General features: G+C 35.2%; 1 protein-coding gene across 2 annotated transcripts in view; it reads left to right on the forward strand.

Moving 5' to 3' along the window:
- The window catches only part of COL4A5 (collagen type IV alpha 5 chain), a gene marked incomplete at both ends in the record, with an annotated part of 196303 nt that overhangs the window by 65450 nt on the left and 115485 nt on the right, over window positions 1–15368 (forward strand). For both annotated transcript variants that reach the window (XM_080910484.1, XM_080910485.1), the window contains 2 exons: window positions 6769–6828; window positions 11885–11974. In XM_080910484.1, coding sequence (XP_080766610.1) covers window positions 6769–6828; window positions 11885–11974 — 150 coding nt within the window. The remainder of the gene's footprint in view (window positions 1–6768; window positions 6829–11884; window positions 11975–15368) is intronic.

The following is a 15368-nucleotide window of genomic DNA, read 5'->3' on the forward strand; positions in this document are numbered from 1 at the left end:
GCCTCTTCTCACACTGATGCCAGACACTGCTACTCTCCACTACATATGCAACTGGAGCCATGGGTCTCTCCACGTGTACTCATTGGTTGGTGTTTTAGTCCTTGAGAGTTGGGGAGGGTTTGGTTGGTTGATACTGTTGTTCTTCCCATGAAGTTGCAAACCTTGCAGTTCCTTCAGTCCTTTCCTTAGCTCCTTCATGGGGGTCCCTGTGTTCAGTCAAGCATACTCAGCTGTATCTGTATGACTCTGGCAAAGCCCATGAAGAGGCATCTCTATCTGGTTCCTCCTAATAAGCAGTTCTTCACATCAGCAATAGTGCCTGGGTTTGGTAGCTGCATATGGGGTGGATCCCTGCTATTCTATTTGACCTTGTATTTCCTCCTATGAGGTTTTGTTTTCCCTTCTAAAAAAGACTAAGGCATGCACGTTAAGGCCTTCCTTCTTCTTGAGCTTCATAAGGTCTATGAACTGTTTCTTGGGCATTCAGAGATTTCTGGGGCTAGTATCTGCTTGTCAGTGAATACATACCATGTGTGTTCTTTTGTGATTGGGTTACCTCACTGAGGATGATAGTTCCTATTTCCATCCATTTGCCTAAGAATTTCATAAAGTCATTGTTTCTAAAAGCTGAGTAGTACTCCATTGTGTGAGTGTATCACAACTTTATTATCCATTCCTATGTCAAAGGACATCTGGGTTCTTTCTAGATCTGACTATTTTAATAAGGCCGATATGAACATGGTAGATCATATGTCCTTGATATATGTGGGAACATCTTTTGGGTATATGCCCAGGAGTGGAATAGCTGGGTCCTCAAGGAGTACTATGTCCAACTTTCTGAAGAACCACCTGACTGATTTCCAGAGTGGTTGTACCAGCTTGCAATATCCCTAACAATGGTGGAGTGTTCCTCTTTCTCCACAGCCTCACCAGCATCTGCTATCACCTGAGTTTTTGATCTTAGCCATTCTGACTGGTATGAAGTGGAACCTCGGGGTTGTTTTGATTTGCAATTCCCAGATGAGTAGGGATGTTGAGCATTTCTTTAGGTGCTTCTCAGCCATTCCGTGTTCCTCAGTAGGGAATTCTTTGTTTAGCCCTGTAACTCATTTTTAAATAGGATTGTTTGATTCTCTGGAGTCTAATTTTCTGAGTTCTTTGTATATATTGGATTTTCACCCTCTAGCAGATGTAGGATTGATAAGATCCTTTCCCAATCTGCTGGCTACTGTTTTGTCTTCTTGACAGTGTCCTTAGCCTTACAAACTTTGCAGTTTCATGAAGTCCCATTTGTCGATTCTTGACCTTAGCGCATAAGCCATTGGTGTTCTGTACAGGATATTTTGCCCTGTGCCTATGTATTCTAAGCTCTTTACCACTTTCTCTTCTAATAGTTTCAGTGTAGTTGGTTTTTTGTGGAGATCTCTGATCCACTTGCACTTGAGCTTAGTACAAGGAGATAAGAAAGGGTCTATTTTCATTCTTCTGCAAGCTGACTGCCAGTTGAGCCAACAACATTTATTGACCAGGTTGTCCTTTTTCCATTGAATGTTTTTAGCTCCTTTGTCAAGGATCAAGTGACCATAGGTGTGTGGGTTTATTTCTGGGTCCCCAATTCTGTTCCATTGATCTACCTGCCTGTCACTGTACCAATACCATGCAGTTTTTAACACAATTGCTGTGTAATATAGCTTGAGGTCAGGGATGGTGATTCCCGCAGAAGTTTTTTTGTTGTTGAGGATAGATTTAGCTCTTCTAGGTTTTTTTTGTTATTCCAGATGGATTTGCAAGTTGTTTTTTCCAACTCTATGAAGAATTGAGTTGAAATTTTGATGGGGATTGCATTGAATCTGTAGATTGCTTTTGGTAAGATGGCCATTTTAACAATGTTGATCCTTCCAATCCATGAGCATGGGAGATCTTTCCATCTTCTGAGATCTTCTTCAATTTCCTTTGTCAGATATTTGAAGTTCTTGTCAAATAGATATTTCACTTGCTTAATTAGGGTCAAACCAAGATATTTAATATTTTTTGTGACTATTGTGAATGGTGTCTTTTTTTCTAACTTCTTTCTCAGCATATTTATCATTTGAGTAGAAGAAGGGTACTGATTTGTTTGAGTTAATTTTTATCACCAACCACTTTAATGAAGCTGTTTACCAGCTGTAGGAGTTCTCTGGTGGAATTTTTGGGATCACTTAAGTATTCTATATCATCAGCAAATAGTGATGTTTTGAATTCTTCCTTTCCAACTTGTATACCTTTGACTTCCTATTGCTGTCTAATTTCTCAGGCCAGGATTTCTAGTAGTATATTAAATAGGTAGGGGGAGAGTGGGCAGCCTTGTCTAACCCCTGATTTTAATGAGATTGCTTCAAGTTTCTCACCATTTACATTATTGTTGACTACCTGTTTGCTGTATACTGCTGTTACTATATTTAGGTATGGATCTTAAATTTTTTATCTTTCCATGACTTTTAACATGAAGGTGTGTTGAATTTTTTTAAATGCTTTTTCAGCATCTAGTGAGATGATCATGTGGCTTTTTTTTCTTTGGGTTTGTTTATTTGGTGGACTATATTGATAGATTTCCATATATTGAACCATCTCTGTATCCCTTGGGTGAAGTCTACTTGATGATGGTGAATAATAGTTTTGATGTTCTTGGATTCAGTTTGCAAGATTTTATTGAGCATTTTTGTATCGATGTCATGAGGGGAATTGGTCTTAAGTTCTTTTTCTTTGTCAGGTCATTGTGTGGTTTAAGTATGAGTGTAATTGTGGCTTGAAATAATGACTTGGGTAGTGTAACTTCTTTTTATATTTTGTGGAATAGTGGGAGAATATTGGTATTAGGTCTTCTATGAAAGTCTGATAGAATCCTGCACTGAACCCATATGGTCTTGTGGTTTTTTTTTTTTTTTTTTTTTTTTTTTTTTTTTTGCTTGGGAGCCTTTTGATTACTGCTTCTCTTTCTTTAGGTGTTATGGGATTGTTTAGATGGTTTATCTGATCCTCACTTAACTTTGGTACCTGGTACCACAATTAAAATCTAGAGAATTTCCATTTCCTCTAGATTTTCCAGTTTTGTTGAGTATAGGCTTTTGTAGTAGGATATGATGATTTCTGTGCCCTCTAGTTAGTCTGGCTAAGGATTTATTAGTCTTGTTGATTTTCTCACAGAACCATCTCCTGGTTTTGTTGATTGTATACTTATTTTTTTTTTTTTGTTTCTACTTGGTTAATTTCTGCTCTGAGTTTGATTACTTCCTGCCATCTACTCCTCATGAGTGTATCTGCTTCTTTTTGTTCTAGAGCTTTCACGTGCGCTGTCAAGCTGCTAATGTATGCTCTATCTAGTATATTTTCGAAGGCACTCAGAGCTATGAGTTTTCCTCTTAGTACTGCTTTTATTATATCCCTTAAGTTTGGGTATGTTGTGCCTTCATTTTTGTCCAATTCTAAAAACCCCTTAATTTCTTTCTTTATTTTTTCCTTGACCATGTTATCATTGAGTAGAGCATTGTTCAGCTTCCATGTGTATGTGGGCTTTTTTGTTGTTTTTGTTGTTATTAAAGACCATCCTTAGTCCATGGAGATTTGAGAGTATGCATGGGACTATTTTGGTATTCTTATATTTGTTGAAGCTGTTTTTGTCAATTTTGTAGAGTGTGTCCTGAGGTGCTGAGAAGTAGGTGTATTCTTTTGCTTTAGGATGAAATGTTATATAAATGTCTGTTAAATTCAATTGGTTCATAACCTCTGCTAGTTTTGCTGTGTCTCTGTTCAGTTTCTGCTTCCATGATCAGTCCATTGATCAGAGTGGGGTGTTGAAGTCTTCCATTATTATTGTGTGTGGTGCAATATATGCTTTGAGCCTTAATAGAGTTTCTTTTATGAATGTAGGTACCCTTGTATTCGAGTACAAATGTTCAGGATTGTGAGATAGTCCTGATAAATATTTTCCATGATGAGTAAAACTGTCATTCCTTAGCTTTTTTGATAACTTTTTGTTGAAAATATATTTTATTTTATATTAGAATAGCTACTTCAGCTTGTTTCTTGTGGCCATTTTCTTGGATTTTTTTCCTCAGCCTTTTGCTCTGAGGTAGTGTCTGTCTTTGTCTGAGATGAGTTTCCTGTATGCAGCAAAATGCTGGATTCTGTTTATGTATCCAGTCTGATAGTCTGTGTCTTTTTATTGGGGAATTGAGTCCATTAATGTTAAGAGCTATTGAGGAATATTGATTATTGTTTCTTGTCATTTTTGTTGTTAGAGGTAGAATTATGTTTGTGTGCTTTTCTTCTTTTGGTTTTGTTGCAAGATTATTTTCTTGATTTTCCTAGGGTGTAGTTTCCCTCCTTGTGTTGGAGTTTTCTAACTATTATTCTTTGTAGGGCTGGACTTATGGTCAGATATTGTGTAAATTTGATTTTGTCCTGGAATATCTTGGTCTCTCCATATACGGTAACTGACAGTTTTGCTGAATATAGTAACCTGGGCTGTCATTTGTGTTCTCTTAGATTCTGCATGATGTCTGTCCAGGATCTTCTAGCTTTCATAGTCTCTGTTGAGAGGTCTGGTGTATTTCTGATTGGTCTGCTGTTATAAGTTACTTGTCATTTTTCCCCTTATCGATTTTAGTATTCTCTATTTGTTTTGAACATTCAGTGTTTTGACTATTATGTGTTGGGAGGAGTTTCTTTTCTGGTCCAATCTATTTTGAATTCTGTAGGATTCTTGTATGTTCATGGTTATCTCGTTCTTAAGGGTAGGGAAGTTTTCTTCTATTATTTTGTTGAAGATATTTACTGTGCCTTTTAATTGCGAGTCTTTGCCCTCTTCTAACCCCATCTTCCTTAGGTTTGATCTTCTCATTGTGTCCTGGATATCCTGGATGTTTTGGATTTTGCATTTTCTCAGACTGTTGTGTCAATGTTTTCTGTTATCTTCTGCCCCTGAGATCCTCTCTTTCATGTGTTGTAGTCTGTTGGTAATGCTTACATCTATGTCTTCTGATTTCTTTCATAGGGTTTTTATCTCCAGGGTTGTCTCCTTTTGTGATATTTTTTATTGTTCCTATTTCCATTTTCAATTCCTTCACCTGTTTGGTTGTGTTTTCCTGTAGCTATTTGAGTGATTTTTGTGTTTTCTCTTTAAGGCCTTCTACTTGTATAAATGTGTTCTTCTGGTTCTCCTCTAGTTGTTTTAGGGAGTTATTCATATGCTTCTCGAGGACTTCCATCATAGTCATGACATTTGATTTTAAGCCCATATCTTGTTTTTCAGGTGTGTTGGGAAATTCACTACTTACTGGGTTCTGATGTTGTCAGGCTGTCTTGGTTTCCATTGCTTAGGTCCTTGCACTTTTCTCTTGCCATCTTGTTGTCGGCAATGTTAGGTGATCTTGTTGTCTCTGCCTGGAGCTTGTCTCTCCTGTGGGTCTGAGTGCCTGTGGGCTCAGGAGGAAGATTGCTCCTGGGTGTTTGGCTCTTTGCGGGCAGGCAGTGAGTTCTGCTATTGATTACTCACCTTCTTTTCTGTGGACTCAGGTGGGAGAGCACTTCTGAGGCTCTTCTGGGCGCTCAGCACTCTGCAGGCTGGCCCTTAATCCTGATAGTGGTGAACGGACTCTCTGTCTAAGCCAGAACAGACCAGTTCCCAGAGAGCATCACGCTACCTGTGCCCCAAGAGTTCCTGTTGGTCTCTTCCTGTATGGTCAGTGGGGGGGGGGGCTCACCCATTGGCTCAGGTGGGAGAGTGATTGTGAGGCTCTTCTAGGTGCTTAGACATCTGCAGTCAGGCCCTGAGTCCTGATGGTGTTAACTAGACTCTCTCTCTGGTTCGGAACAGATCTGTTCCTAGAGAGCACCATACTACCTGTGCCTTGAGAGTTTCCAAGGGTCTCTCCCTGAATGGTTAGTTGGGGGGGGGGGGCTCACCTGTGGGCTCAGGTGGGAGAGTGCTTGTGAGGCTCTTCTGGGTGCTCAGGTGTCTGTGGGCAGGTCCAAAGTATTGATGGTGGTGACCTCTCTCTCTCTCTCTCTCTCTCTCTCTCTCTCTCTCTCTCTCTCTCTCTCTCTCTCTCTCTCCCTAGTATCTTTAAAAAGATATTTCTCAGATGGACATGGTAGCACACACCTTTATCCCTAGCACTCCAGAGACAGGGACAGGGTCAGGGTCATGGTAATCTCTGTGAGTGTAAGTCCAGACTGGTGTACATATTGAGTTCCTGGATGTCCAGGGCTGGATAGAGAGACTCTGGTCTTAAGAAAAGAAAAGCAAAATCAAGATTCATTTCTCAGTATGTAAGGAACTGTCTATCAAACCCAGCAACTTGATTTTTATCCCCGAAAATCACATAGTAGGTGGAAAAGCTTCATGTTGGTTTTCTAAACATCACAGATGTATGCAACACACACACACACACACACACACACACACACACACACACACACACACACATACACATTCCACAGAAAGAGAGTAAACATATGTAAAAATAGAAGATATATATATGTGTATATATATATATATATATACAGTTTAAAATTATAAAACGTGTATTTATTCATTGTGAGAAGTTGAAAAAGAAACGCATACAGCAAAAGCTTAAATATAAAAAGCTGTTGTCATTTGTATATACTCTTTCATATTTTTTCTTATATTGATTTTACAAGTTTGAATTGCTGCCTTAAGTTGATTTCTGAGTCAGAGATCTGTTGTTAAGATTGTATTTAATGATTTTCCCCCTTTTCCTCCTATAGGCCTGCCATGGGTGTTCTTCTGGATCAAAATGTGACTGCAGGGGTATAAAAGGAGAAAAGGTAAATTCTGAGTAAAACAATCAAATACAATTCATAAATCAATCGTTCAAACTAAGCTTTTATCAGTGCCCAAATAAATAAAATAGATTCTACTGCATTGCTTAATTTATAGTGGGAACTTGTGAAGATGAGATAGTGTCAGGATCAGCAAACATCTCTATTAAAACATGATATGATAAATATTTTAGGCTTAGCACATATAAGTCCTGTTACATTTTATTTTCTGCTGGGGATTCAATCTAGAGCTTTGCACAATCTAAACAAGCAGTCTACAACTGTGCCACAATCATAATTCCTCAAAAAAAAAAAAAAAAAAAACCAATAGCAACACCTAGCCATAGAAGCTACTGAAAAGTGACGAGAAGTTCTTAGGGTACACCTTGGGAAAGGACAAGGAAATGGTCAGGGAATAGGAAGCAGAGATTGGGGAGAGTAAATAAAATTATACATGGATAAAAGTCTTCTCTAAACATCTATTACTTTACAAATAAATCGTTTTGTTTTATTTTGGATACGGTCTCCATTGTAGCCCTGGTCAACGTGGAGCTCAACCATGTAGACTAGACTGGCCTTGAACTCACACAAAACAACCTGCCTCTGCCTCCCGAGTGCTGAGAGTGTGAGCCATCATACCCAGCCTTACAGGAATTTATTATTCTTATTCTTACTATTATTATTATAGCTCTTGGTCTAGACAAAATACACCTAGATGACATCTAATTTGATGACTTTTGTCTTCCAATGCCTGCTTATTTGTCTGTGTGTCAGTAACTGACATAAAATTACAAATTTTAAACAGGTTAATGAATTACAGACAAGAGAATTATACTATAAAACAGGAATCTTACATTACTCTTTCTTATTTCTAATTCAATAGATATTTTTTAATGAGTAAGCAACTATTACTAATTATATATGAAACTAGGGACCATATCTCTAGTGAATATTTCAGTTAGATATAGGAGTATTTATTAGTATAGTAAAAGAAACTTAAAAGTCCTGGTGTCAATAATTTAATTGATTTATTTTATGGAATCTTATTTACAAGTCTCATTGTCATGTAACACACTATCCCCCTAACAGAACACTTCTTAAGAGTTATTAAATGCTGTTCTTGATAACACATGTGTGAGTAAAATTTTTAGGGGAGTAGCTTTGCATCAGGAATGCGTTCTATAGTGTCAAAGTATTAAAGGGGATTCATTTGAGATCACAGAGTTGGGAAAAAAAGTGAAAGGGATTATCTTTTAAAGAAAGGAAGCATACTTGGAAAATTTGCATGTATGTAGTTATTATTGCTTATACTTCTCAGTCTGCAAGATAATGGATGAGTAAATCTTTACAAAGAGTCATGGTTATGGTCAAAATAACTTAGAGAAAATTGTTCAAGACTTCAGAGTTGTTGGAAAAGAAGGAAGACATGATGGAATACAAGTCAACACAGAGTGGAGAACAAAATTAAAGTTGAAGATACAATTCAAATTCTTGGTTAAGTTTTGATTTTATATGTATAGAGAGAAATTCAAAGAATCTAATAAAAAGAAATAGTAGAAACTTAAATTGAGTATAGATTAGCTGTTATATGATGAACAGATAAAAGGCCATTTAGTCCATCAGCAAAGAACTACTTCATGAAAAAAATAATACTCTTTAGAAGAAAATAAAAAACCTAGAATCTCTTTCTCTTACCTATCATATACAATATGCAATTAAAGCTTACCAAGTAAACACAATCAATAATATAAAAGACGAAAAATTATTAAAACAATACATAGATGCTACATTTTGGAATTTGAAGGAGATAAAGTTAATTTATTTATTAATTTAAAGGGAAACACTGTTTACAATCAGTAAACATGTAGTAACCACACATTACTGGCAAATATGTGAAAAAGAAAAATAGAATTTGAAAAAGAAAAAGCAGTTTATCTAAGGAGTGTGATAGCAAAACTGTTAGCTTTGAGCTGGTTACAAATACAAATTTTCAGGCTCCACTACCAAGTTACCCATCTCATTCTAGTAATGGTGGAATATAATTGGTTTTGAGAAGCTCTTTAAGTGGGTCTGTTACAAGCTGCAGTTTTCATTTTGACAGCAGCTAAAATTCTAATTATATTGTGGCAACTATCTCATTGTGGTACAAAATTATAAGGACAAATATTACACAGACAAAATAATTCTACAAAAGAAGGTGTCATTGTTTTAATTCCTTCACTGAGAGCGTAGCCTTTAACTTGCACATTTTGAAATATTCTAACTGAAAATACTATCCACTAGTTACCAATATAACACTTTGTCTTAATACTTTCCTATGTCCTCAGCCAATTGTGTTTTTGGGCAATTTTACATTATCTTTGGAGTCATATTCTCATGCTGCCTGTAGTGACATATACATGCCATACTAGCACTCAGATAGCAAGAGAACCAGAAGTTTAAGGCCATACTGGGTACACAGCAAGTTGGAGGCCACCCAACTCACACGAGACTCTCTCCCAATAGACAATTATTTTTATTCTCATTTTAAGGAAACATCTTTATTGTTTATTATAATGGCCCTTCTTTTTTTAACAACTTTATTTTAAAAAACAAAGATAAATGTACAGATTTTAAGCATTGTTTGCATAAAATTATACATTTTTGTCAGTACTGTTTTTCAGATTTTAAAATAATTTTTACATAAAACTGTATGAATATATATTTTTAGTCAGTACTTGATATTTTTAAAGGTTTGATAGTATGCATTGAAAACTTAATAGTTACAATGAGCATAAAGTACATGTAAAACAAAATGTAACATGGAAATAGTCAAAGTTTTCTTGTTGTATAGAGATTTTTTTTTGTTTTGTTTTGTTTTGTTTTCTTTATTTCTTGGACTTCATACAGTCTGTGAGTTGTTTCTGGCCCTTCTTGAAAGAGGTGCTGTTTTGAAGTCTTTTTAAACTCCAAATCTTGTATCTTACTAAACCAGTTGATTAATCTTATTTAAGCTGGTGAACTGGGATGTGCCCAGTGGTAGAATACTTGGCTTTGTATTATATCTGAGACTTCAGGTTTGATATCTATCACCATGCAATAAGTAAACTAGACTTATCACAAAATAGTTTTCCTTTGTATAATTTATCAAAATCTGAAATATTAGCTTTTTCTGGATTTGTATAAAAACATTCACTAGAAATTAATGATGTTCACTTGTAAATGGATGTATACTGAATATTTGTTCTATTGAATGCCAAGAATACAACATTGAAGAAGCCATGATTGTTTGAATGTCGAGGTAAAGGAAAAGGTGGTATCCAGGTTAACATAAATTTCTGACTGAGACAGATGAGCTATATTCTCTGTATCAAGTTTACACATAGGAAAATTATAAAACTTCTCTGTCATGACTTTTCACACATACATTGAAAATAATAATTTTACTTTGTCTTAAAATGGGGAGTAAGAAGTAAGATAAAGCAAAAGAGTGAAGGAGTTTAAACAGTCTGGCAAACAGAAAACAGTCAACAGAGGTGAGCTCCGTTTACAGTCTGAGTTTTAAGTGCCTGTGGAAATGTTTAAGAGAGTTGCTAATAAGAACTTAACATTACTACTTTCAGTTTTCCAGGGGAAGAGAGAAGGTGATAAAATAATCTAAGTAATACTTATATTATATTTAAAAGATAGTAAAAAGAGAATAATACTATCTCACAAATCTTTTTTTTTTTAATTCAAACATAGGCAAGCAGAATAACTCTGCGGTTTGTTTGTTCTAAAGTTTGTCTTTCAGCAATAGGCAACCACTTCACACTCAGTCTGTAAATGTGTGAAAATTACAGCACAAATCGATAATGGGTTAAAAAGATTATATGAATACCTAGGAAGCAAATGGAGGCACACCACTAGTGTTAGCTTTTCTTACTATTCATTTTAAGAAATTAGGTTGAAAACCATATGGTTAGCTCAGATATATATATAATATACATATATAATATACATATATATAATATATATGTATAATATATAATATATGTATATATAATATATATGTATAATATATAATATATATATATATATATATTACTATAGCAAAGTTCTACCTTTGAAAGTCTCAAGATTGTTCTTCTAGATCCTTTTGCTATTGTATAACATCAGCTTTTCTGTCTCTAGTTCTGTGATAATGGGAGGGAGTTTCAGGATTCTAACATTTTATTGATATCAATATGATTAAGCCTTTAGTATTTTCTAATTTTTACAATTTTTACTTGTGCATACATGTATGTAACAAAAATAATTAAAGAAAAAAGGCTATCAAATTGAGTGGAAGGACATTGGAAGATGAACACCTGGGAGGGGCAGGAAGGTAGAAAGGGAAGGGGAAAGATGAGGTAATTTTATTGCCATCAAACATACATAACAAAAGTACATAACACTTTTTTAAAATATTTTTTACATTTATTTCTTTAGTGTATATCTCCGTGTGTATGTGTGTCTGTGTGTGAGCATACATATGCATGTGTGTGTGTGTGTGTGTGTGTGTGTGTGTGTGTATGAGTACAAGTCACAGAGTCTGAGTGCCAAAGTCAATTCTCTCCTTCCACTCTGTGGTTCCTGAGAATTGACTTCGTCAGGCTTTATCTGCCTGGCTACTTCACTGACCATCATCCTCTATGGTCAGTCTTTGGTTTATTCCCATTTATTTCTGCAGCCCAGGTAGTACTTTCGCTTTGAAAATACACATATCACATGCTGAACATTTGACAGAGATGTATTCTGAATGCCAGACAAAAACCCAACATGTAACTATTTTGTACTTTGGGAAATATACTGGAACTAGATTGTTTTTTCTTTTACTTTTTCTAACTTTATTTCTGATATACTAACTCTGCAAGTAGCAAAGAGGTTATATTCGCTATATATAATATTTATTTGTGATGATTTATATTTTTCTTCTCTTATTTTACAGACTTGTTCATGTTGCATTACTTTCAAGTTACAGTGGTTTGAACTTTCTGAAATACAACTGTCTGTCCTTAAAAGTTCACAAGTGATCTTCCTTTACATTCTTGTTTAATTACAGGGAGAGAGGGGATTTCCAGGATTAGAAGGCCATCCAGGTTTACCAGGATTTCCAGGTCCAGAAGGACCTCCAGGACCTCGGGGACAAAAGGTATTTGTTTCAGTAGCCAATCAACAACAGCAGAGAAATTAAAACACCCTACATGTGAGACAAGCTATTAAATCAACTAGAAGCTAACTGAATTGCAATGAGAAAATACTACTTAAATCAAACAACAGAGTTGAAGGAACCCTTATTTTCTGTATTGATTTATCCTAGAATTTATTTATAAAGTATTTTTTTAATTAAAATAGATTGCATCCCTCCCTCCTGTTTTTCCTCCTCAAGCTCCTCCAAGTTGCCCTCCCTTGAACCCCTCCTATACTCCCATACTCTAAGTTGATATAAAGTATATATATGTATATATATATGTATATATATGTATATATATATATGTATGTATATATATATATATGAGAGAAACAGAGAGACAGAGAGACAGAGAGACAGAGAGAGACAGAGAGCAGTAATCAAAATCAAGGGGCCCATGCCTGGGAAAGGTTAATTTTTCTCCAAGCAGTGATTAATTAATCCATAGTCTTTTGTCTAGGAATAGAACTCCATAAAATCGTCCTGTTTCTACATTAGCTTGTGCATTGATACTGTTGTTCCAGTCTTGACTGCCATGGAACAGACTTCTTAGTTATCTTGCTCTTAAATGATTTCTTCCTCTTCTGTAATGGTTCTCTGAGTCATAGATTCAGGAATGCTAATAAAAAGCTGGACTCTCCAAAATACACTGATCTCTGTTTTTGTCCAGTTGTATGTGGTTTTGTGGTTGTTGATGATTTTAGATGTTCTTTATTTGCTATGATGAGAGATTTGTTTGATGAATAGTGGTACCTGCACTTATTCAAAAAATGTGTATCTTTAGCTTGTATTGCTATTGTTTAAATTTGAACATTACTGTCATATTCAGGTTTTTTTCCTGAATAGGATGTTGTTTGTTGTATATGGTTTTTGGAATTCTTTTTACCTTAAACTTTTCCTGGGGAGATGCAAATAAACATCTTCTCACCCCGCATGAATACCAATGGCAGACTACTTTATGATTTAACCAAAGTCCAAACTATGAAATTATTGGACTTGCTAAGTGAGCATGAATAAGGGGTGAAGACAAAACAGTAGCATCACTACATATCAAGGACAATGATCTCATGGAGGCTACTGTGGAGTCTCACTTTGAATCAACTCCCTAACTCTGTGTACTCCAGCATCTCTGGAAATCACTTGCAGATGCTGGACAGAGGAGGTCAGTAGCATGAATCTCAAATAACTGTCTCTACAATCATTTTTCCTCTACCTACTAGGAAGTGTTAAAGTTCAATTATGAAGGGGAAAAGATAATAGTGAAATTAGAGATCAAGAAGAGTTGTTCTTTTTTTGTTTTTAACTTTTTAATGGCTCTTTTGGCTCAGTGCCATTTTCTATCTGTGTTAGATAGGCTTGTAAAGTGGAATGTGAAAGGTCTAGCTCTACCCACTTGCCTAAAAAGCAAAAAAAAAAAAAAAAAAAAAAAAAGAGAGAGACTTAACAAAATTTTTCCTCTAGCTTTATTATTTCATATAATTATGGTGTACCATATCATTAGAGGATTAAGAAAATCAAATGGATATCGAAAGGTAGTCTTCTAAAGAAAGGAGGAGATGTTTTAATATACAGCTAGCTATACCAGACGTGTTGTGAGAATGAGGACACAACTGTGAGGAGAAAGGATTTTTGGTGGTTTATTTTTGTTTGTTTTTTGTTTTTTGTTTTTTTGTTTTTGTTTTTTTTTTTTTTTGATTCAACAGTAAATGGGTCCTGTGCTAAAATGCACTGAATAGAACATGAACACTAAGGAAATACTAAAACTCTAACTGACTGACTACATACAATTCTGATAGATACACCATTCACAGTTCTGATACATGGGTCATTCAAATGAATTTCCAAGGTGCTATAACACAGAAAGTGGAGTAGCAGGAATACAAGGCTTGCCACCCAGGAATGGCAAGGAAGTAGCACAGGGTTCTAAGTCACAAACTACGCAGGAACTTCTTTCACTTCTCAGCACACTGGAACTTAAGCAACAGTCTTCTGAAAATGAAGTGGGAACACAAATTGATTAATTTTCAGCTATGTTATGGAAATGAGTGCTTTGAAATAGAATGTAATTTGAACCACAGAAAAAGCTGGGTTTCTTGGATGTGAGTTTATCTGGGAACAGAGCCAGAGCTTCTTGCCTATTATGCATATTAAGAGTAAATATTTGTGTTTTATTAAAAGAAGTTACATTATAATTATTTTAAAATAATTTAGCATTAACTGAGACTTTAATAATAGTACAAAAGTTTATGAAGATGTGCTCATTTGTACATTAAGTTTAAAGACTATTCTAACCTTTGCTGCAATTTCTTTTCATTATTTATAGAGTGGGAGTGTGAACTGCTTTCTAAACATTTTAGATTCTACAGCTTAAAGTGCACTTTTGTGTGACTGGATATTTGTATTTCAAAGTAATATATATGATTATTCTTCATTGGTATATTCCTTTTCATGAACATATAAGTTTGTAAAATAAACTGGTCAATTACCTCAGTTGCTTAGAGTGTGGTACTGAGGTGTGTGTGTGTGTGTGTGTGTGTGTGTGTGTGTTTATAAATGCACATTTGTGATGTTGCAAAGGAGTTCTTTGTTAAATAAAATGTGTTTTCTTTTCAATAAATAATATATTCGTTTTATTCATGATAAATAAGTATTAGGAATACAATGAAAAACTCTTATCCTCCCGTGTTCATTGGTTCCTGAATACACACCCATAGTTTCATCCACTTTGTTTTGAAAATAAGATGTGTGATGCTTATCTTGTGTTTTTCTAATATCAGTGTTCTCAAGATATGTTATCCCTTCATTCAGTTTCATTGTATATATAATCTATTAATATTAATCAGTTCCCTTTCATGTTCATATAGTTTTCAATAGTTTGCTGCTATAACACATAACTGTTAAGATGCAAAACTTTGATTAATTCTTTTTGCATCAATAAGTATGAATTAGTAAGGTAAATTATGGGAAATATGTGCCTGTGCATGTACATGTGGTTTTTTTATACCTATTACTAGATTACCATTTTCCAAACATACATGGTTTATCCTTGATTTGGCAACAAAGGAGAAGGTGTATTTCCATACAGCTTCATCTCCATTACTAAGAACCTTTTCTATGTGTCTTTATGGTAGAATAGTGACCTTTCATTAGACTTTCAATTTGCATTCCTCTTTTATAATTATGAATATGCTTCTCACAGATCAAAGTGTCCTTTGTCTTCCTGTGCCCTGTATTTTACATCATTTGCCCCTTTCTGGTGATTTGGTACTTTCATGTTCTGCTAAGCTATTTGTTAGAAATATTGTTTCCGAGCAGAGCCTGGCCTACCTGCCAGGCGGAACGGCGGCTCATAGAG

Source organism: Micromys minutus (assembly GCF_963924665.1).
Source record: "Micromys minutus genome assembly, chromosome: X".
Taxonomy (NCBI): Eukaryota; Metazoa; Chordata; class Mammalia; order Rodentia; family Muridae; genus Micromys; species Micromys minutus.